The 23,330-nt window shown below is 35.7% G+C and overlaps 1 protein-coding gene across 1 annotated transcript in view; it reads right to left on the minus strand.

Moving 5' to 3' along the window:
• The window catches only part of C16H8orf34 (chromosome 16 C8orf34 homolog), a 155,879-nt gene extending 132,825 nt beyond the window's left edge, over positions 1-23,054 (minus strand). Inside the window, 3 exon segments of the mRNA XM_076836055.1 lie at positions 22,734-22,807; positions 22,810-22,918; positions 22,920-23,054. Of these exon segments, the coding sequence (XP_076692170.1) occupies positions 22,734-22,807; positions 22,810-22,918; positions 22,920-23,054 (318 nt within the window).
• Positions 23,055-23,330: the final 276 nt, after the last annotated feature.

Below are 23,330 nucleotides of genomic sequence, written 5' to 3' on the forward strand. Positions count from 1 at the left end.
CCTCTTCTCAGTACAATCAATATTCATCATTTCTCTAATTTTATTTTCTTCAATGTTTGCCATTTCTAATTATATGCTCGTCCCTATTCTCCTTCACTTACACAAAAATTACTTGCATTGTTTTAGGTCTCGGAGATACAAACATGAACAGAACAGAGAAAGGACTGGGATCTTGACCTTGCCACATATAGCACCTCAGTACTGAGCCCAGTTAATAAGATGTTGTAGGAACTCCATAAAATTTATAGAAACATTTGCATGGCTGGATTGATGGATGGAAATCAGAGGATAAGTTAAATTCCTGGACTTCATTCAAACTTAGATGTGCCTGACTATAAAGCTCATTCTCTTAGCAATTTTGCAATACTGCTAAATGCATTTATATACTTTTGTAATATGCAATGCCTTCAAGTCTCACACTTTTAGTACCATGTAACAACTAGCCCATGGCTCAACTTCAGATCTCAAATCACATGTCTATCTATCATATCTGGGATGACAACAAAAGAAAGAAATTGAGTTCAAAATTTCTAAACGTAGAAGGGAAAAAATTGAAAGAAAATAACAGCAACTAAAAAACAAGTAGATTATATATCCTGAGAAGTATGCAGTTCTTCCAGAACGCAAAGTTATTTTAACATCTTAAAACCGCAATAATGCAGTTCTTTCCATTATCAGAATAGAAGAGTAAACTCATATGATAATCTCTATACATAACAGCCTTTAAGTAGTATTGAACTCAACTTTTAATTTAAAAATTCTAGAAAATCATTATGAGAAGACAACTTTTCTAACTTTATAAAAGGTGCTATCAATAATAGTCTGCTAATAGTCTTTTCTCTTAAAACCAGGACACACACACATGAATACAAAGCATTGCCCACTATCTCTATTCAACGCTGTATTAAAGGTCTTAGCCAGCAGAGTGGCATAAAATCTATAGAAACAAACAAAAAAGACAAAGTATCACTTTTCATATTTTCATCAATAATGGCCATCATTTTTTTTTCTGTTTAGGGTTGTGGAAAGAACAAAGTTTATTACAAAAGAGACCAAAGGTATTGTACTATTTGTAGGAAATATAGGAGTGTTCCATGAAATTTTTAACTCAAATCACACCAAATAATAAAAGGAACATTTCATTTATCATGCTTTAAGGCAATGACAATCAACAGTCTATTCCAATAAGTTTCAAATCAGAAAATATCAAATGAAATAGAAAATATTTTGTTTTCTGTGCATATGACAGGGGAAAGGTATTGATGTTTGTAGACTGTTTAGAATACTTCATTTTTTTTATTTTCCACATTTGAGGGCCTTCATATTCAGTCTTTATTTGCATCTGGTTACAATGTGCTATACACTTATTTCTGAGTATAATATGAGTGTGTTATCCATGTGTCCTCAAAAAGTTGAAGATTGTTGAGTAGTAGTGATCAGAAGAGGTAGACCTTTGAAATAATAGTGACAAGAGAAACAAGCCTTGTACACTGGTGCTGTTGTGCCATATGTCTTTAGATCCATGATGATTATTTCTGTGCTGAACTGACATTTTTTCTCATCACTCTTCCCTAAACAACAGAGTATATGGCCTTTACATAAAATTAAGTATTATAAGTAAAACAGAGGTAATATAAAATGCTGCACGTAGGAGGATTGAAAAACTACACTATTTTATTATATAAGTGACTTGAGCATTTGCAGACAAGAGTATCCACAAGGAGTCCTGGAATGAATTCCCTGTAGATAGTGAGAGACAGCTATAATTTAATTTCAGCAATAAAAAATTCTCTTCTAGGATTACTCACCAGGATCTCTCAAATTATGATCTATCATTAAATTCAACATATTCCATCTAAAGGGTTTATTGAAATTATAAATTTGTCACTGGTTCTTATTTCCTATCATTACTTGGAGAAAAAAAGTAAAATGATAAAACCAACTACTTTTAACACAATATATATTTGGTATCAAAGCATGGCACCTTAGTTTATAATAATGCACCAAGCATGCCAAATAAATTAATTTCTGTTCTTCTATCATATTTATATGAGATCATGCAACAAAGTTTGCACATTTTCTGTTAAGCTAGTTTATAACAGTTTGACAAAAATGCATTGCATTTGCATTAACAGATGTAGGGACAAAACCTCATCCATGAGGCACTAACCCAACCTAAACCTTTCAGGAAGAAATGTCATAGACTGGGTTTTAAGAGATCAGTGATCCAGTAAACTTTAGGTATCACCTTGACAGTATAAAAAGAGTAGCTGTATATAGTTTCATGATATAGGATCATATCAGAATAGACAGCCAAAAGAGCACATTTATATTGGAGTCATGAAATGAATAAATTTACAAGTTAAACATATAAAATAAACTGCAAATCAAAGCTAACCACTTTTTCCTTTTACTATGCAATTTACATCCAACATCTGATCACCTATTTTATTTTTTGAATATTCTTGGATTATGCTACAAAGCAGTTTTTGTTTGGTTTGGTTTGGTTTCATTTTTCACTAGCTGTCTGTGACTAAGTCCATATCACAGGGCAGCAAAATGAAAGATGGGATGCGTTTGGGTGATTCCTGAGAGTGCTTCTGTTTTATTTTTCATTTATTTATTTTGGCAGGGGGGTTCTTTTTAGGTACAATGACAATAGAATCTCTTCTGATATATTTGTACAAATACAGGATATAACTGACTCTAACTAGGATCCCAGTTTTGTAGATCTACACAATGCTGAGATTCACTGTAGAGTGTTCGTATATGTACATAGGAAAGTAAAGTCAGATTCATTCCACTTTTTTTTCCTATTCCTATCCCCCTTCCTTCCCCTCATTTCCTTTTGTCTAATCCACTGAACTTCTATGCTTCCTCTCCCCACCCAATAATGGCGACCATAATGAGACCAAACAAGGGAAATAAAAGGTATAACAACTGCAAAAAAGAGATAACACTATCATTTTCACGAACAATGGGGCTCTCTACATAGAAAATTCAGAAAAAATTTTCAACCTAAGTAACAACATAGTATGCTTCTAGATGCACATTTAAAATAAAAGTGAAAAACTTCCTTTCATCATAATTAAACCTACTTGGTGGTCCCATTTCAGTGAACAGGGCCATGCATTCATCCTCTTCATCCTCCGGGATGTATGGAGGCAGAGCTAAAAGTGATAAAATGCAATCATAAAAATTCTTTAAAGTTTGATTATCTTAAAAATTTACATGAATTTGTATGTTCTGCAGTTATTGGCATGTGTCAAAGAACATATACACATGCTGTTTGAAAAGCATGGCCATGCGGAGTGAAAAAAAGGAGGATATTTTAACCACAGCAGAAGCAACATCTTGTTTTGTCATTCCGAGTTTAAGGCATATGCAAAATGATTCAACTCTTTGAAAACTCTTTCAAATATTATTCGCTCAAAAATATTTTGGGGGTTGGGGTTATGGCTCCATGGTAGAGCACTTACTTAGCACATGTGAGACACCACATATAAATAAATAAATTAAATAAGGTCCATAAACAAGTAATAAAAATATTTAAAAATTTTTTGAACTCAGCATGCTGCATAATCCCAGTTGCTGACTTGTTGATATTAAGAGCAGATTCCAGCTTGGCCTTGGACATGTCCAAGAGAGACTCCTATAAAGAAAATGTGTTATAAGAAGGCTTTTAGCCACTTCTTGAGGCTGCCTAGAACATCATCTTTTAAAAATAGCCTATTAACCTAGAATATCATATAAAAATTATAGACCATTCTTATCCTCCATTCTGTTTGTATATCTTATAAACTATTCTTATTCTCCATTCTAATCACTGTAGTATATATGTTATCACCATAGTTATCACTACTTACCACAATTCATCCCTGAGTTTTCCTACAAAGAGCTCAGGCATGGGGTGAAATAACACAAAGCTTTATGAAGCCATATAGCATGGGCCATCACAATTCTCAATGTTTTTTTCAGCTCTTAAAAAAAAAAAAAAAGTGGCGCACACCTGGAATCCCAGCTGCTAGGGAGGCTGAGATAGGAGGATCGAAAGTTGAAATCCAGCCTCAGCAACTCGAGGCTCTAAGCATCTCAGTGAGACCCTATCTCTAAATAAAATACACAATAGGGCTGGGGATGCGGCTCAGTGGTCAAGTGCCCCTGAATTCAGTCACCAGTACCAAAATAATAATAATAATAATGAGTTTAAAAGTGGGGAGGAAAGAGGGAAAATATATTGGGATAAGAGGGCTTTATTTAAACATTCTGACTCATTCCACCTCCCCACCTGGCACTATTTGTCTTCACCTGATAGTCATTTCCATTCTGCCTACTCCTGTCCTCTCATTACGATCACTTCTATTTGGCCTGTTCAATTATAATGCTCCTTTCAGTCTCTGCCAAAATTTCCCATTAAGGTTTTAACTGACAAGAAATTCAGGATTAATATGCAAATACAGTATCTAAGAGGCAGCTAGTAGAGACCTCTAGAAGAATAAATCATCCAAAACAGTGACTTAACAATAGTAAAAGTGATAGTGCAGTAATGCAGAGAGCTTAGAAAACTGGATGGGTCGTATGGGAGAAAAACAGTCCTATCACCTAGCACATCATACTTTTTTAAAAAGCCTATTAATCTAGAACATCATCTTTTAAAAATAGCCCATTAACCTAGAATATAACATAAAAGTTCTACACCATTCTTATCCTTCATTCTATTCACTGTAGTATACATGTTATCACCATATTTTATGGTGATAATATTTCGAATATAATCTCAAATTTATCTTCTAAATTTCATTGATTCCATAATATCCCATCTGGGGAAAAGTTTACTTAATGCTTTTTTAATATAAAAAGAATCAGAATCAGTAGCTATAAATTGTTATCTGTTAATTTTAAAACAATAATAAATATCTTCCCAAGCCGAACTCGGTGGCACACACCTGTAATCCCAGCGGCTAGGGAGGCTGAGACAGGAGGATCTTGAGTTCAAAGCCAACCTCGGCAAAAGCGAGGTTCTAAGCAACTAAGTGAGATCCTGTCTCTAAATAAAATACAAAACAGGGCTGGGGATGTGGCTCAGAGATTGAGTGCCTCTGAGTTCAATTCCAGGTACCCACCTCCCCCAAAAAATTCCTCCAAAAGTGTGAATAGCTACTTGCAGGAACTATAGCTTCTGATAAGCAAAAACTATAACTTCTGATATGAAGCTCTATCAGAGAACAAGGCTGCCAAAGTGCCTGTCCTCATGGAGATTCTATTTAAGAGGAGTCAAACACTGAACAAATAAATAGGGAAATGTCAGTGATTGATGAAAACTATGGCAAACATAAAACAGTGTGGCCCAATGGAGACTGGCTGGGAGCTGCTGAGATGAATGGAGTGCAAGGGTCTATCTGATGATATTTTTAATGAAAAATCTGAGCAGCAAGATGGAGTCAGCACACAATGGGGGAAATTCTGCAGAGGCCCTAGGGCACCATCTTGGCTTTTAGGCAGCTTCATCCTACTGCCTGTAAGATTAACCCTGGAAGACATGGTCTACAAATAAATTCTCACCGAACAATCCAGAATGAGACAAATAAATAATTTTAGAAGACAGCCAGCTATAGTATGTACCAACAGGAAATAGATTGTATCCTAAAATATACTAAATAAATTGTATCCTATAATATACTAAAAATATTTGGACTAAGAGTATGATCTCTTATGATTGATTTAACATATTTCTATTCATCCTTATTTCAGAAAGGATTGAATGCATTTTTCAAAGAAACATAAATTACATTCAAACAGCATAAATAAAAAGTGGAATGAAGTATAGTAGTATATTCATATACGTACATAAGAAAGTTAGATCAGATTAATTCCACTGCTCTCTCCTTATCCCATTCACCCACCCTCCCCTTAATCCCCCTTCCTCCACACCATTGATCTTTCTTCTATTTTACCCCTCCCACCCATTTTGTATTAGCTTCTGCACATCAGACAGAACATTCAATCTTAGACTTTTTGGGGACTGGCTTATTTCACTTAGCAAGATAGTCTCCAGTTCCGTCCACTTACTAGCAAATGCCATAATGTCATTCTTCTTTGTGGCTGAGTAATTTCTGACATTATAAAATGATGCAGTAGTCATCCTAAGTGCTTGCTATCTAATATAATGAACATGTCCCTCCTTAACATTCTTCAATGAACAAAACAGCTTCTTCAGTCATGCCACTCAACTTAATGAAAGTAATTCAGTCAGTGGGCTAGCCTTACACAAAAGTGTATCCAGGTCATTGTTCAAGTAACTTTATCCAAAAATATCTCTTCTTTTGCTAATTTCGAAGTTAATAACATAAATCTAACAAATTCTTCTCTGAGTATTATTTCTTTAAACCTGAACTACTGGTAAGTCTCATGATGCTGACCTGTGCCTTGTCTTCCCTGCCACTCTGCGGGAATGGAACATTGCCAAGTGTACACAGATCTCAATGTCATTGCTGACTGTTATGTGAGGGTGAGAGTTAAAGCATTTCTGTGAAAGTTCCATGAAACTGTGGAAAGGCTTAGAACTTGAACAAAGTATAGTATTTGAGATCTGTGTAAACTTAGTAGTATTGTTTATCATACCATTGCTCTAATGCGAAGAGGAAAAACGCCAGAGAATGTTCAATGAATATTTTTATACACTTATTTATTTATTTGTTTGTTTGTTTTATTATTATTTTTTTATGTGGTGTTGAGGATTAAACCCAGTGCCTCACATGTGCTAGTCAAGCACTCTACTACCAGGCCACAACTCCAGTCCCTCAATAAATATTTTTGATCAGAACAGAATTATATTTTGTGCCTAGTAAACTTAGCTGGTTTTAATGGCTATTTCATATAATACTAAGATGCTGTTACATCTTTCATTAAAAATTAACAAGAAAAAAAATGACCAAAACAATAATCAGGTTTTCTAGAGAGAATTCATAGACATAAAAGAATTAAATTAAAGACCATGTCTCAAAACCACAGTTACAATAAATCTTATACCATGAAGTTCACTTTACACACACAGGCATATTGTTTTAATGTACAGACAAATCAAATGTCTTCTCAATGCAATATTGCTTGTCACTATGAATTTAGGATCAATGTGCTCTAACAGTGAAATAACAGGAGTATGCACTTCTTCCTGCTGCAGGCTATTGTTTAAAAGAAAGCTTGTCTGTCTTTTCTACATCAAGAACAACATTTTTTAATTTAGTTTAATTTATTTATTTATTTTTGGTTCCAAGGATTGAACCCAGGGGCACTTAATCACTGAGCCACATCCCCAGGCCATTTTGATATTTTATGTAGAGACAAGGTCTGCTGGGTTGCTTAGGGCCTTGCTAAATTGCTGATGCTGGCTTTGAACTCTCAATCCTCTTGCCTCAGCCTCCTAAACCACTGGGATTACAGGAGCCCAGCCAGCAACAACTCTTAACCCAAAACTATCAAAATGTTTCCTGTAGAACACTACCTATGCCTAGATATTTTTAATAACCCATTTTAGATGTTTTATTATTGCTAATAACTTCTAGAAACAAAGCAACAATAACTGAAAGTGCTTTATTTAGTGAAACTTCCTTTTAACTTACCCAATTTTATATACTTGATTTCATGGCCAAAAATTTCTTAACTAATCACTGAATCGGAATTTCAACTATGAATTTCTTACTTCTAGTCTTATAATGATTTAATGTATTGATGAGTCTGAAAATTTGACCAGTATATAAATGGAAAACCATGATAGACTTTTGTAAAATTGTCAGAATATAATATAGTTTGAGAGCATCAAGTGTACCAGTATTCTCTAAATACACATGAGTTTTTGAGGACAGGAAGGGATTTATTCATGTTTGTATTTCTTAATACATAATGGATCAAACAAACAAAAATATGTACCAAAGGATACACACAAAGTTCCAAATATCATGCACTGAAGATTTTAATAACTGTTGAAAAGTTAACCACAAACTTTTTTTCAATAGCTGTGGAAAAGTTAACCATGAACTGAATTAATTTGCAAGAAAGTAAAATCTCCTACAAACTACTAAGAATATTTTCAAGCTCCTAGTGGCAAATGATTATTCTAACACAAACCATGTACTTCAGGTTTGATAGGTTGATCCTAAGTTTTTCACTCAAAAATGCATTTGACAACTTTTTAGTAGGATCCCTACCATGTACCAGACACTTTCTGTGCATGAAGATACAAACAGCTAAAAAGACTAAGAAAATAACACTCTTTTTTTAGAGAGAGATAGAGAGAGAGAGAGAGAGAGAGAGAGAGAGAGAGAGAGAGAGAAGAGAGAATTTTTAAATATTTATTAGTTTTTGGCAGACACAACATCTTTATTTGTATGTGGTGCTGAGGATCGAACCCAGCGCCGAGGGCATGCCAGGCGAGAGCGCTACTGCTTGAGCCAAATCCGCAGCCCAAGAAAATATAATTCTTTAAGGAGTTTATATTCTAGTAAGAATAAATGAAACATAAACTGAAGTCAAAGGAAAAAAATCCAATGGGATCATATGAGATGATGATAAGGGGTATGAAGGAAAGCAAAGGCAATTACACTACAGAAAGTGACAGAACAGTTGGGGTTGTGTATGCCATTTTAATGAAGGGTGATCCACGCTGCCTCTCTAATACAATAAGAGATATTCTAGATTGTTCTTTAATTTTATGGCATGCTTTTGAATTTTAATTTTGCAGGGAATACTGTCACTTTGGTGATGCAGTAGCATCACCAAAACTTCCTCTGCCCCCACTAGGGGGTACACACACACACACACACACACACACACACACATATATACTCTGCTAACCTAGAACCCAGTGCTGCTCTTCTGCACACCATTGCCAAGATACTTTCTCAGAAGTATCAGTTCCAGAGGTAAAGGAATAGAGGCACACTCCAAAGGCCAACATTCAAAAGCCTCTCTCCACCTGATTGTCACTGGGCCATTAATATTGCTGGAAAAAAGAAGCAACAGCATCTAATGTGATGACAGCCAAAATGTATTGGGTATCCACCAAGTGCCAGGCACTGAACTTCGTTCTTTAGGTTTTTTTTCATCTCATATATTTCTCATAATATCCCTTTTCATATTATTTTATTGGTTCAGACAGCAATATTCACAGGGTTAAATAACTTGCTCAGGGTCAAGCGGATAGCAAAGCCTCGGTTATCTCCAAAGGTCAGCTGCCTCTGCATTGCTCTCATTCATATTCATATTCTTCTCTCTCTCTCTCTCTCTCTCTCTCTCTCTCTCTCTCTCTCTCTCTCTTTTTCTCTAACACACACACACACACAAACACACACCCACACGTCAGGCAACTTCCTATTAAATACAAATGCACTAGAGGAGGGTTGTGCATTACACCTTGCACTTTGGTATGAATTAATTTATCATTCTCGTAACTAGTATGACGTATCATGTACAGCCAGAGGAATGAGAAGTTGTGCTCCATTTGTGTACAATGTGTCAAAATGCATTCTGCTGTCATGTATTTACAAATTAGAACAATTTTTTTAAAAAAATTTATTGTCTTCTTTCTTAAAAGCAAATATTAAAATAGAAAAAAAGATGGCTATGAACTCATTAGGTAGCTACAGGCATAATTAAAAGTTTTTCACTGTACATAAAGGTAAATTAATGGGGTGTAGGATACTTTCTTAAAGATCATAAAATTTAAAAAAAATCAAGATGCTGTTTGCCAACTAGTTTCATTGTTGATGTTTTTTTTTTCTTCTGTAGAAGGAAAAAACACACGTCAATGGTTTGTGTACTTCAATAGACATCTGCTGAATCTCTGCTTTACAGTTCATGCTCCACTAGAAACCAGAGCAGATGCAAAATAAAACACAAAACACTTGTTTCTCACCCTCAAGAACCTAAGATCCACTGTGAGATAGGACGTGAACAAACACTTTTGTCAGTATATACCTGGTTAACACAAAACCTTGCCTGCAGAGGAGCCTTATTATATCTGGATGGATGAGAAAGAAGTACAGGAAGCAGGTGTACATATTGAACCAGTGTCACCCACTCAACCCTGGTAGACAATCAAGTAATGAGATAGTGCCACCATGCTTCAAAACCCAAGACCTTTCCCATCATTTTATTCCAAAATAAAAATTATTGGAAATAATAAATTGTCTAGAAGGGTACCATGATTATTGAATCTATTATCCTTTCTAATGACACTGGGTATAAAATTTTCAAAATAAAATATGTTCTATTGAATCGGACTGTACTTTACTGGATAAAATATTTGCTTTTCTAATTAATCTCTACCTTTGTTTTTATTGAGAAATATAAATGTACTGTATGAATATTTTAAATATTGAAATAATTTAGGGTACAAAGTAAATGTCACCCTTTGACTAATCCTTTCTTTCTCTTCCAATCACTTAATATAAATTTCCCAAACTACACACACAGAGACACACACATATGCTACACACACTTATACACACACAATACATACTCTATTCCATTTCTATTCTAATACCTACACAAAATTTTATTTGAAAAGTTCAGATAGCTGAGACACAAAAATATATAAATAATAACAAATATGTATTTTTCCATCACTCATAAAACCCTGGAATGTATTAGGAAAGTAGTTAAAACTCCCACTCCCACCATATTATTTGAAGACATTCAACTTTCCTAATTTTGCATTATGATTATCATGCATTTATTTATATTTTATTATATATGTGTCTATCCCTGTTTGTGGAGGTAGGGAAATCTCAGAAATTAATTCTTCATCAAGGTTCAAGGCTAAGTCCTCTATCCCTTACATAGCCATTTAGATATCTACTTCAATATATTTTAAGAAACACAAATATCTATGACTCATTCACTAAAATATATATTATAAACACCATTCCATGTCAGCATATATAGTCTTGTATATATATATCCATCTGATTCTTTTTAACAGTTGTAGTTGTTCAAAATATGATTTAACAATAATTCAACTGTTTTACCACCTGTAAGCATTTACATTGCTCATAACTTTTGACCTTTTCATACAATACATGATTAATGATCTAGTAGTTTTTGCATATATGCAGATATTTCTATAGAATACAAATCTACAAATGAAATTCCTGGCTCAGAGTGTTCCTTTTAATTTTGATAAATTTTAACAAATGTCCAACACAGAAGTTTCAATCAGTGATACTGAGGCAACTACACTTCCATATTGAAATAAATAATATATCCTACTTCAAATAAGTAATTCAAAAGTGATTGATTGATTTAGTAATTTTAATTATTAGTACAATACTGCACAAATATTTTAATGGACAGATGGGATGGGGGATAGCAAGAGATGTTATGCAGGGAGGTTTAACTTCAGCAGTGATTGTTAAATTTTATCAGGTATTGTGGTCAAAGAATGTGGCCAGTAGGTCTTCTAAATTAGTGAAATTACTGTTAGTTGCGGCTCAAATTATGAGAATTTTTTCTATATGCTATAAGTGTATTTTTTAAAAGTACAAATTTATTTGATAGTGACTATCTTTCTGTATCCTGACATACCATCACACATATACATACAGACATATATGCTCACAAAAGTATATATACATAGACCCACTTATATGTGCATATGTAAGTATACATTTATATGTGTGTGTGCATATATGTGTATGTATAATCAAGTCTCTTACTGGGTTATTTAATCCCTTTATATATAAATTATTTATTCTATTAATTTGATATGTGCAATTCTAAAAAGAACATTTGAAATTTGACTACTATGACAATTCATTCTTTATTGGATTCCTAATTTCATGTAATTATTATCAAGTTATTAGTTGGTTATTCAGTTCCTCCAGTACTTTTGTTACCAATTTAATACATGTACTCTAAACAAAATATTTTAAATATGCCTGCTATGAATGCCCTTCCTTCCTTCCTTTCTTTCTTTTCTTCCTACTTTTCACAGATGTACCTTAAAAGTTTAGGAAGTATATTATCATGGAATACAAATATTTCTACCTCTATCTAACTCGACTGATGTACCTCACTTTGAATCCTATTGTATCACAATTAGAAACACAGTATCAACTTCCTGATGAGTATTTTATTGGTACATATTTTTCCCATCTTCCTCTGTGTCACCATTCTGTAGCCTTTCATTCCTGTTGTGTCTCTTTCACAGATTATAGGAAGATTTTTCATCTCACCTGAAAATCTAGTTTGATAAGAATAATTCCACTATGTCTAGACTTGTTGCTGATATCTCCTTTTATATTTTACATTTTTCATGCTCGCATATGGTACCACCAACATGCTGTTCTTAACTTTTGCTACATTAAATATCACTGACTATTTCTTATATTTCTCATTACACAGATTTAAATACCTTTCCATCAATATCACAGATTAGTACCCATGTTATTCCCCCCAAAATAATTACAAAATATCTGATATATCATTTTTATCTTCTCAGATTTTTCATCTCTTTATCTCAGCTATCCATAAATAGAAATCATTTTACCTTCCAATTAATCAATTCTCTAACTTGCTTTGATCTTTCTATTAGGCCATCTGCCTAATTATGTAGATTCCTTAGAAAACTTGGAATGGAACCACCATTTGACCCAGTTATCCCACTCCTCAGTCTATACCCAAAGGACTTAAAATCATCATACTATAGTGACTCAGGCACATCAAAGTTTATAGCAGCTCAATTCACAATAACTAAATTATGGGACCAACCTAGGTGCCCTTCAACAGATGAATGAACTAAAAAATGTTGTATATATATACAATAGAATACTACTCAGCTATAGAGAGAAATTATGGTATCTGCTGGTAAATGGATGGAACTGGAGACTATCATGCTAAGTAAATAAATCAATCCTCAAAAACCAAAGACTGAATTTTTTTCTGATACATGGATGATAACACTCAATAAGGGGTGGGGGAGGGAAGAGTAGAAGTGCACTGAATTAAAGAGGAATGAAGGGGAACGGGGGGTGGGGGTGGGGGTGAGAATAGGAAAGACAATAGAATGAATCACATGTAACTTTCCCTATGTTCATATGTGTACACATGACCAGTGTAACTCCACATAATGTACAGCCACAAGAATAGGAAGTTATGCTCCTTGTATATATGATATGTCAAAATATACTCTACCATCCTGTATATCTAAAAAGAATAAATGTAAAATAAATTTTAAAAATTTAAGAAATTATGTTTCAAGGCTAAGAACAGTTTTATTAAAATTTTTATTTAAAAATAATTGTAGACTCATTTACAGTTACAAGAAAGAATACAAAGAAATCCCCATTTATGGAAACACTGTTCTGCCACTGCAGAATCACACCACCACCAAACACCAATGTTGACACCAGCGAGTCAAGGACCTGGCCAGCACCACTTGAATCCCTCACGTTTAAAGTTATTTCCACCTCCTTTCCTCTTCCCCCTACCTCACCCTTGACACTTGGAAATCACAAATCTATTCTCGGTTTTCATAATCTTGTTACTACTGCAGAAATGGAATCACGTAACATGTAAACTTCAGAATTCTTTTTTTCACTCAGTGGGGAATTTGTCCAGGTAATGTGTGCATTGATAATCCATGTTTATTGAACAGTATTGTATTATACATGCACACACCATGTTTAGCCATTCATGTAGTAATTCACCTGTTTCCTATTTGGGGCTATTAGAATGAAGGTACAAAACTGTTTTCCACAGTGGTTGTGCAGTTCTGTGTTCCTGCCGTCAGCATGTGGAAGTCCCACTTGCTCCACATCTTTACCAGAACTTACCAGGGTCAGTCTAACTTCAGACATTCCAGTGAGTGAGGAGGAGTTTTAGTCTGCATTTTTTAATGATGATGAGCAGCTACTCCTGCATGTGTTCTGTCACCTACGGGCATCATCTTATGGAAAGTGTTCGATAATTTTTCCTACTTTTTAATTAGGACTTTTTATCATCCAAGAATTGTATTATAGGTACAAGTCCTTTTTCAGATGTACATTGTCCCAGTGTATTTTCTTAAAAGTGCCTTTGGAAGAAAAAATGTTGAATTTTGAATAAGTCTACTTTCATGATTCTTTTATTTATAATTAATATATTTGTGTCAGATTTAAGTGATATTTGCCAAATTCAAAGTCACCAGAATCATCTCCTACATTCTCTTTTAGAAGTACAAATTTTTACATTTAGGTGTATAATCCATTTCAAGTTCATTTCTGTATGTTTAGGTAGAGATTAAAGTTATTTTTTTTGACATACATTTATTCAATTGTTTCACACCATTTGTTTCAATGATTCAACAAATTCCCTTCAAGTGACCATGGGCTCCATTTTTAGACTGGTCCATACATCACTCTTTCTTTGCACCAATACTGCACTGTCTTTATTCTTACAGTCATTTTAATGAGAGCTGAAGCCAAATAGGATATGGGATTCCAAATGTTAAAAGTATTAAGTCTCCCAATCCATAAATAAGAATATCCCTCTTGATTTATTTAGGCCTCTTTAAATCTTTCTCAAGTATGTTTTATAGTTTTCAGGATAGAGATCTTATATGTTATCTAAAATATAAATTCCTATATATTATTATTATTATTATTATTATTATTAATACTGGGGATTGAACTCAGGGGCACTCAACCACATGCCCAGCCTTGTTTTGTATTCTATTTAGAGACAGGGTCTCATTGAATTGCTTAGTACCTTGCTTTTGCTAAGGCTGGCTTTGAACTCTCAATCCTCCTGCCTCAGCCTCCCAAGCTGCTGGGATTACAGGCATACAGCACCGTGACGTGTATTAATTTTAATACCATTATAAATGGTACTTTTTCTGTTTTAATTTCATTGCCATTTGAAAACAACTTGTATTTAAAATCTTAATAAATTAACGTTTTACTTAACTTACAGTTCCTGTAAAAGAATCAGCTTCTAAATTATTTTTTATTGATTCTCTGAAATTTTCTACATGGACTTAAAACTGTTAAACTGTTAGGATGCCCATTCTGCCTAACAGCATCTATAGACTCATTATAACCCCATGAAAATCCCAGCAGTTATTTTTGTATAAATACTGAAAAACTGATTTGGAATTTTATATAGAAATGCATAGGGCTTAAAATGTATTTTTAAAATATCTTAAAACTAAAAAACAAGAATACAAATAACTAAATAAATATAGGGAAATATTTGCTCAGATGCTTCTTCAAAGATACATTGAAGGCAAATAATCTCATGAAAAGATAACCAGTGGTATTAATCATGAGGTAAACATAAATTATTAAAATATAATTTTATAATGATATTTATATATAATATTTATACATTAAATTATATTTTAATAATTTAAATTTTAATAGTTTTGCAAATTATTAAAGTATAATCATTAAAATAATAATGAGATATCTCATATGACCATTATTAAATTTATCTGGCATGTCAAGTTTTGATGATAATGGAAAAACTAAAATTCTTCTACAGTGTTCACAGAAATGTAAAATTGTACACATACTTTTCCAACCTAGTGCACACGTTTCTTAAAATTTTTAACATGTTTCTGCCATCTGATCCATTCAACATACTACATTTACCCAAGAAAAATGAGAACATATATCCATACAATATATGACTCAGCAATAAAAATAATAAACTATTGATACATGCTGCAACACAGATGAATAACACCAAAGTAATTGTTAAGATGTTGCCACCACCACCACCACCCCTTTAAAAAAGAGTACTAGGTGTAGGATTCTATTTACACAAAACTCTAGAAAATGAAAAAAACATCCATAGTGACATAAAGGACATTAGTAGTTGTTTAGGGATGTGGACAGAGTGAGGAGGGGTTGGAGGAATTACAAAGGGGCATTTTAGACAACAGAAGAAGGAAGGGCAAATTGGGAAGGGTCCAACTGTGTCGTAGCATTTAATATACCTTCTGGAAAAGTCTAAGCAGTATTTCTCCTACATGTTATTTGACTGTGTCCCCCTTTAAGTCGGGAGTTGCTAATGGGATTGTGGTAAGAGGTGCAGCCTCTAAAAGGGTGATTGGGTTACAAGGGTTGCTCTCTCATTAATGGGATTAGTTTATTTAAAAAGAGGTTTCAGGCAGCCTATGGACAGTCTGCCATACTACCTTCTGCCACGTAAGGACACACAAGAGAGAAGAAGCCTCTCACCAAACCAAATGCCAGCACCTTTATCTTGGACCTCCCAGACTCTAGAACTGTGAGAAATGAATTTATATTCCTATAAATTATTTTATCAATAACTTCCATATACAAACATTGATAAAATTCCAAACTGAATTTTACATAATTTACTATTTAAAAAACCCAAAGGATGAACTATTTTGTAAATACTCATTTCCTGGATACAGTTTTTTTATTATTTTAAATATTTTTATTTTGAAATAATTTAAAATTTGTAGAAAAGTTACATGAATACTACAAAGAATTCCATGTGTCCTTCACCTAAAGATCCCATTTCATTTTATTAACTTTCCCAATAATGCCCTTCAGAGTAGCAGTCAAAAAATTTAGAATCCTATTTTGCATTTGTCTTGTATCCTCAGACTGAGGCCTCCCTTCATCTTCACCAACTTAACATTTTTGAAGATGTTAGGAAATTACTTTGTAGAATTTCCTCATTAGATTTATTAGCTATTTTCTAATTAGTCAATTGGAATCATATGTGATTGGCAGGAATATTGCAATGCTATGTGTACTTTTAATTGCATCCAGTGTAGGGCATACAATATTAGTTTGTCCCATCACCTGAGCAAAGTGGCATCTTCCAGGTCTCTTTGCTGTAAGGTTACTTTTTCCCTATGAAATCAACAAGTATTTTGTAGGAAGATAATTAGACAGTATGGAATATCTTATGTTCATCCTATTTTCACCCATTGGTTTTAGCATCAATATTTCTTGCCTGAATTATCTTCCATATGGTTTTCAAGTAATGATTCTCTAATTCCATTATCCCTCTGCTTTTATTAGCTGACATTATAAGGTAAAACTTTCTCTTCTCTCCAGGGATTGAAAACATTCTGTTTTCCATTATAACCTAGTAAAAGAGAAACACCCTTTTTGCAAGGCAGCCTGTTACTATCATTCTTTATTTTGATCCTCAAGCTGTCTTAGGGTTAGGAGCCTCTTCAAGTTGGCTTCTGAGTCCTTTTGACACATCCCTATCATTCTTTACTTCCTGACATAAGATGTTCCAGGTTCATTCATCTTATATTTTCTCAGCCCCAAACCAAGAATCAAGATGCTCCAGTTGGTTCTACTAGTGGAGAATGGTATTTAGAAGCCAAAATCTGATACTAGGTGTGCTCATTACTATTAAGGTGTGACTATTCCCATTGCCAGGAAAGACAAAGCAGAGAAATAAATGCAGATGCAAGCACTTCAGCATATGAGAATATCTACAAATATATTTCTATTATATCTACACCTAATTACATTATTGAAAGGCATAAAATCACACCAATAACTCCAATTTCAATCCAGTTCAATTTCATTCTCTTATCCCCTTTTAATCTTTGTGACTGCTATCACTAATACTGACTTACATGATTTTCAACATATTTACTTATTTTCTCAATGCCCTGGCTTCAGTTCATTTATCACAACTCTCTTGGCCCTGCCAGGCCATTGTCCCACTCAGCCCCCTTCTTTAATCTTGCCCTAACACTCTTAGGCCAACTGCCCCAACTTAGCTGTTCTCTTTGCATGGCTCTGTCTAATGGCTCATTAATTTAATTAAGGAAAGAAAGAAGGGAGGAAGATTCATATTTCCACTGATCACATTCTTTTAGAAAAGACCCCAAAACAATTTGTTTTCAGATATATTGATGCCACTTTTGGTATGCTTCTCTTTTATTATTTTTAAAGTGATTTATTTTTTTGTATTAAACATTTAGTTGTTTTATTTCTTTATAAACTGTTCAAAAATAAAATATACTATGGCAGAAATGAAAGAAAATTTATTTTAAGGTTATTTTGAAGTAAATGCATGATAATGTTTAATTTTAAGCAAAATTTTATTAAGAACGGCTTTGTCTGCAGCTCCTCCAAATGCTCTGGGATTACAAAAATGAGTGCAAATTTATATAGAGAAAAAGTTTTTACAACTTCAGGCTTTGGGACTGACACCCTAACAGAGATTTCACCAAAGATATTTACAAACCATTAAGTTGAGCACATTACGAGTTTGAAGCTTTTAATTTTATCATTTCTCCTATGAGAGCATTTTCCTATTTATTAAAATGTCATTTTTATATTTCTAAAGGCTGAGTTTCACCTTCCGCCCTAAGTGAGTAACTACTATCCTTCTTATACTCCTCGCCACTGCCCTCCCTACTACAGCCATAAATCTGACCAAAATCAATGCAGTACTTGTTTTCAGGCATTGAGCAACAGCCAGCCCAGGACTGTGATCCCTAGGAGAACTGAAGCAATGTCCTCAGATCCCACAAACTCTCTGATGAGGGAGGGGGCATTTTTCACACTGTTATTCAGGGAGGTGAACAAAGGAAAGTGATGGGCTTGGGAAAGGGGGAAGCAGAATGGAATCGGGGTTGCCAATGTGACAGGTACCAGACAAGAGTGAGCTGTGCAGCAGCCAAGGGTATCAGGAGGCAGGCTGAGGGATGCTCAGGAGTCCTCCTTCCGACCTGCATGCCAGCCAGTTCATGTGCAGTTAGCCCACGTGAACTCGGAACTAACAAAGATGATGACAAAACTGTGCCATTGGCAGACCACTTTTGGAGAAATGCGGAGGGTTTGGCTTGCCATGTCTTCAATATAAAGAGACTTGAGAATTCTCTGGAAGTTTTATAAAGACTCCAATTATTCTTCTTTTTAATAGTTTAGGATTTCATACTCTTGTGAGTGTGATCAATCCTGAACCAAAGTATATGATTTTCTTGCACACCCATCAAACCATAATCTTGAAGTAATTAGTGTATTTATCTAAGAGGAATGGGAAAAACTAAAATTGTATACCACTTTAAAGTAAGGCATTATGATGTTCCAAATCATATAATCTCTCAGGAATTAAGTCAAACTGCTTACAATACAAGCAAACTACTGTAATCAACTAAGTGGCTATAGGCCAGATAATTATTCAACTTCAGAATTTCTGACTGACAATTTCTTTGACTACTAACTAGCCAGCCTCAGGTTTTAGACAAGTTTCGTATTTACACTATGCATCTTGCTCATGTATGTTACAAAAATACTGTATTTTGGTCAGACCCGAACCATTTTACACCTGCCTGTTATCTAAGGAAACAAATTAAGTAGGACTAGAGTTCTATCTTATTTCAGCAAAGTCAAGCATTCCTTATAGACTTATTCCCAAGGTGTTCCCTGCTTGCCTGCCCCAATAAAGCCAGTAAGACCAGTAAAATTATCATACTTTACAAAAATTTCAAAGAGTTTGTGGAATGCAATTTTCACCTTACATATTTTTATTGAATTAAAACATCATTAATGAGCACTCTCAATTATTTTTTAAGATGAACACAATATCATTCATTTTATTTATTTTTATGTGGTGCTGAGGATTGAACCTAGGGCATCACATGTGTAAGGCAAGCGCTCTACCACTGAGCTATAACCCCAGCCCTCTCAATGATTTTTAGGCATGGTTTTTAATGCCTCCAAACATCTTTGATGGGGAGAGATATGAACTAAAGTCGAATTCCATACATTTGACTTTAGGATGAACTCAACTACTGTGTATAACTATAAAGCTCTAATAAAAAATATCATACTAAAAAAATCTTTGATCACATTCAAAGGTAGTATAAATTTATGCTCCTAAAATCACTTGAAAACAAAATTAATTTCAATTCAAGTCATTTTTGGAACACCATATTGCATTCAACACTATTACAAGCTTCTCAAATGATTAAGATATTAGAAATACACTAAGAAACTAAGTAACCAAACTAAGCCAATAAACCTTATAGGTTAAAAAAAATTAAGTTATTTTAAATACAGTATGAAGGTTATCTTTATTATTGTTTTAATAGTCTTCATACATTCTCTTTAAAGTGTCTCACTCCAAAAATTTTTCTTAAAACATTCCTAACTTATAAAATCCACAAGGGGACATACTATCAGATACTGCATATTTTCAAAACTATGAAGGAAGTCTGTGTCATCAGCTACAGTTCCTCAATACTACAAATAACAACAACAAAGTACAGGTGATAAAATTAGGAAGTGCTTAATTCAATTTGTGATTGGCCAAAGGAGATTTTAGCTTCTGTCACTGTCTCCTCAAATGTGCCTCTGGAATTAAAATTGTAATAATCATTTGTGCTGCTTCTTAGTAAACTCAGATTCTTAGGCACCTCCTCTGACCTACTGAATCAGTTATGGAACCAATGAGTGAGATCCTGGGAATTTTGACAATAGTGTTAGACCAACAATGTGCCCTTCATGGGTGGTATCTCTTTACCAGTTTTCTAGCATGAAGGAAAATTGTCTACAAGTTAGTGAGATGTTCAGATTTTTCAGCGTGTAATTCTATTCTCAAAACCAAGCTATCATGATGAAAACTGTTGCCTGAGGATCTGTGTCCCAACCTGCTTTTAGTAGAATAGAACTTGTGCATTTTCCCCTTCAATTATATAAAGTGCACATCAACCCTTAAAAATTAACTACTCATCACTGCAATCCATGCTAATGGGTTCCAAGCTTATGTAATATGTATTCAATAAAATACAAAGCATGTTTTTTTTTTTTTTGATGAGGAGAACTAAAGCTTTTATGAGACACTTTTGATAGCATTTAAAACTATTCAGTGCAGAATTAACTGGTGAGTATTTAAAAGAGGGAGCACTGGGTAAATATCAAATTGGGCTTATTTCATAATTATGTAAAAAGTTTACCTATATTCCAAATTCTATTTTTGTTACTTGGAAAGAATCTTGGGAATTTTTAAATAAGTTAAATGAGAACAGAATCTATTAAAAACAATTCACTTATTTTTCCATCACTAATTGTGCTTTATATTCTAGGAAAGCAGCCAGCAAATAGACACTCTAAATGTATTTGTGATTATTTTAGCTCAGTTAATATACTATTGCAAAGGGTTGTTATGTTTTGCTTCTACCTTTTTTGTTCTTGCTATATGGGATTTATGGACTGTCAATAATCACTAAGGACAAAAAAAAATTCTATTAGTTTCAGAAAGTCTATTTTGCTACCCCTTTTAACAGAAAGACTTCCTTTGCTAATGCTTTTGTCAGAAACAAAAATTGTAGGGCTTGGTGACCCCTTTCAGAAAGCTTCTGTTGAAACAATGATCGTATCTTTGGAGACACTACAACATTAACTTAAAGTTGGGAGGAAAACTTCAGAGATCTTGCAAACCTTGCAAACCTTGGTTATTTAAAATCAATCCTCAAAATAAATAAATAAAATGAAATAACATCGATCCTTCTCAGGGAAAAGACCTATTTGACCACATCAGTGCCCTCCTCTCCATTTTTGTGCGCGGGGCATTAATTCGCACCCCCCCCCACACACACACACCCTTTTTAATTTTTTTTTTTTTCCTCTCTCTCTACAGATCTCTTTCCTTTCTCTTTAGTCCCAGAAAAACTGATCCATTTTCTGCTACCTCCAGTGCACCCTCTTCCCCACCTGCGATTCTGTCTGGCTCAGTCACTGAGGCACACCACCACCCTTTAATGGTTACAGCTGTTTCTGGGGTGGGGGCCACCGGGGACACCCTGTCCCTCCTAGTATCTCTCCACCCTGAATGCCCCAGCTGAATAGCTGAACCAAGATGGGAGGGGAAGGAACCATTGGCGTCTCTCCCCATGGGCCTCAGCACCTGCCCATCTACCTGCCCCACACGCCCCACCCCTTCCCAGCGCCTGGCAACCAGGGAGACGCTGTGCTGATGCTAGGTTTGTCTCCGTTCTCATTTTTTTTTCGTCCTCCCGCTCTTTTTTTCTCCCACTGTGTTTTTTGTCATTGATTTTTTGATGGCGAAAGAAAACAGCTCAGAGCTATAGTTGTTTCCCATAAATAAGCGAGGGCTTTTCCCAAAACCTTTCTCCGTGTCTTTCTCCCCCTAACGCAGGTAGACTGCAATGCAAAGGGCTCCTCTTTCTGACAGTGATCGGTATCAGTCTCCAGTTTGCCAGATTTACTCAACAAACCCGCACCTACTGAAACCTATCCCTTGCCAGTTAAGCTTTCTTCCAGTTAACCATATTCCTTCCCACTGATATGCACCTCCTCCACCTTTTCGGGTTCCACTACCGCCCACATTTTTAAAAAGAAAAAAGAAAATCCAACAGGCAAGATAGTGTGAATTCCAGGAAGAAAGTGTGCCTGTGTAAGATAAGTCTGAGTGTGTGCATCTGTGCCTATCACCTCTCTCAATTTGTCCGGGTCCCACACACGTGGCCACCAGGCGCAGGACAAGTCAGGCAGATGCTGGGCGCTATCGAGCTTACCTGTCCGCGTCCAGGTAACTGGCGAAGTGCCCGCGGGGCTGCGTTCCAGGACACCTGGGCTGAGCAGAACTAGCCAGTGAACTGAGGCTACAGGGAGCCCTTTCCCGCGCGCGTTCTCCAACCCTCTTTCCCTTGGGGGGTATTCTGGTTGTTTCTACACCCCTTCCCCCCAAAGACAGCTGGACTACCCTCCTCCACATTGCCTTACCTCAAACAGAGGACCGATCTTGTTCTTCTCTAGGTAAGCCTGGATTCGGGTTTGCTGATGAGACGCCATGGACACGCTGAATCGGCCGCGGAGAGAAGACCGCGCGACTGTGCGTCTCCGTGGGGGACAACCCTCCTTTGCCCCGAAATGGGGCTGGGACAGGAGCTTAGGAGCCTCAGCAACCCTGGCGCGGCTGGTGCCACCCTCGGCGCGGGCGTGGGCAGCAGCCCCGGGAGAGGCGAGGTCGTGGGGCGCTGAGTGCCGGAAACCCGGGCGCTGTGCCGCCAACTCAGACAACTCCAAGGCGAGGGGAGAACTCATTCAGCGGGTTCTCTTCCTCACGCCCACCCGCGCGAATCTCCGCAGCGCCAGCGCCGAGGGGAAATTCGAGGCAGAGGCTCGTCTCTCCTCTGGGCGGCAGCAGCAGGAATCAGGGGGTGGGAGGCGGTAGCGGCGAGGCTGCTCCTCCCAGCGGGCGCCCAGGGGCGGCGAGCAGGAGTGTGCGTACGAGGGCGCGCGACTGTGTGCGCCCCTCTCCCAGGTTACAGGAACAAACAGCCCGGGCTTCTCCCAGAAGCTGGGCTCGCCCTACCAGCC

The sequence above is a fragment of the Callospermophilus lateralis genome, chromosome 16 (assembly GCF_048772815.1).
Source record: "Callospermophilus lateralis isolate mCalLat2 chromosome 16, mCalLat2.hap1, whole genome shotgun sequence".
Lineage (NCBI taxonomy): Eukaryota > Metazoa > Chordata > Mammalia > Rodentia > Sciuridae > Callospermophilus > Callospermophilus lateralis.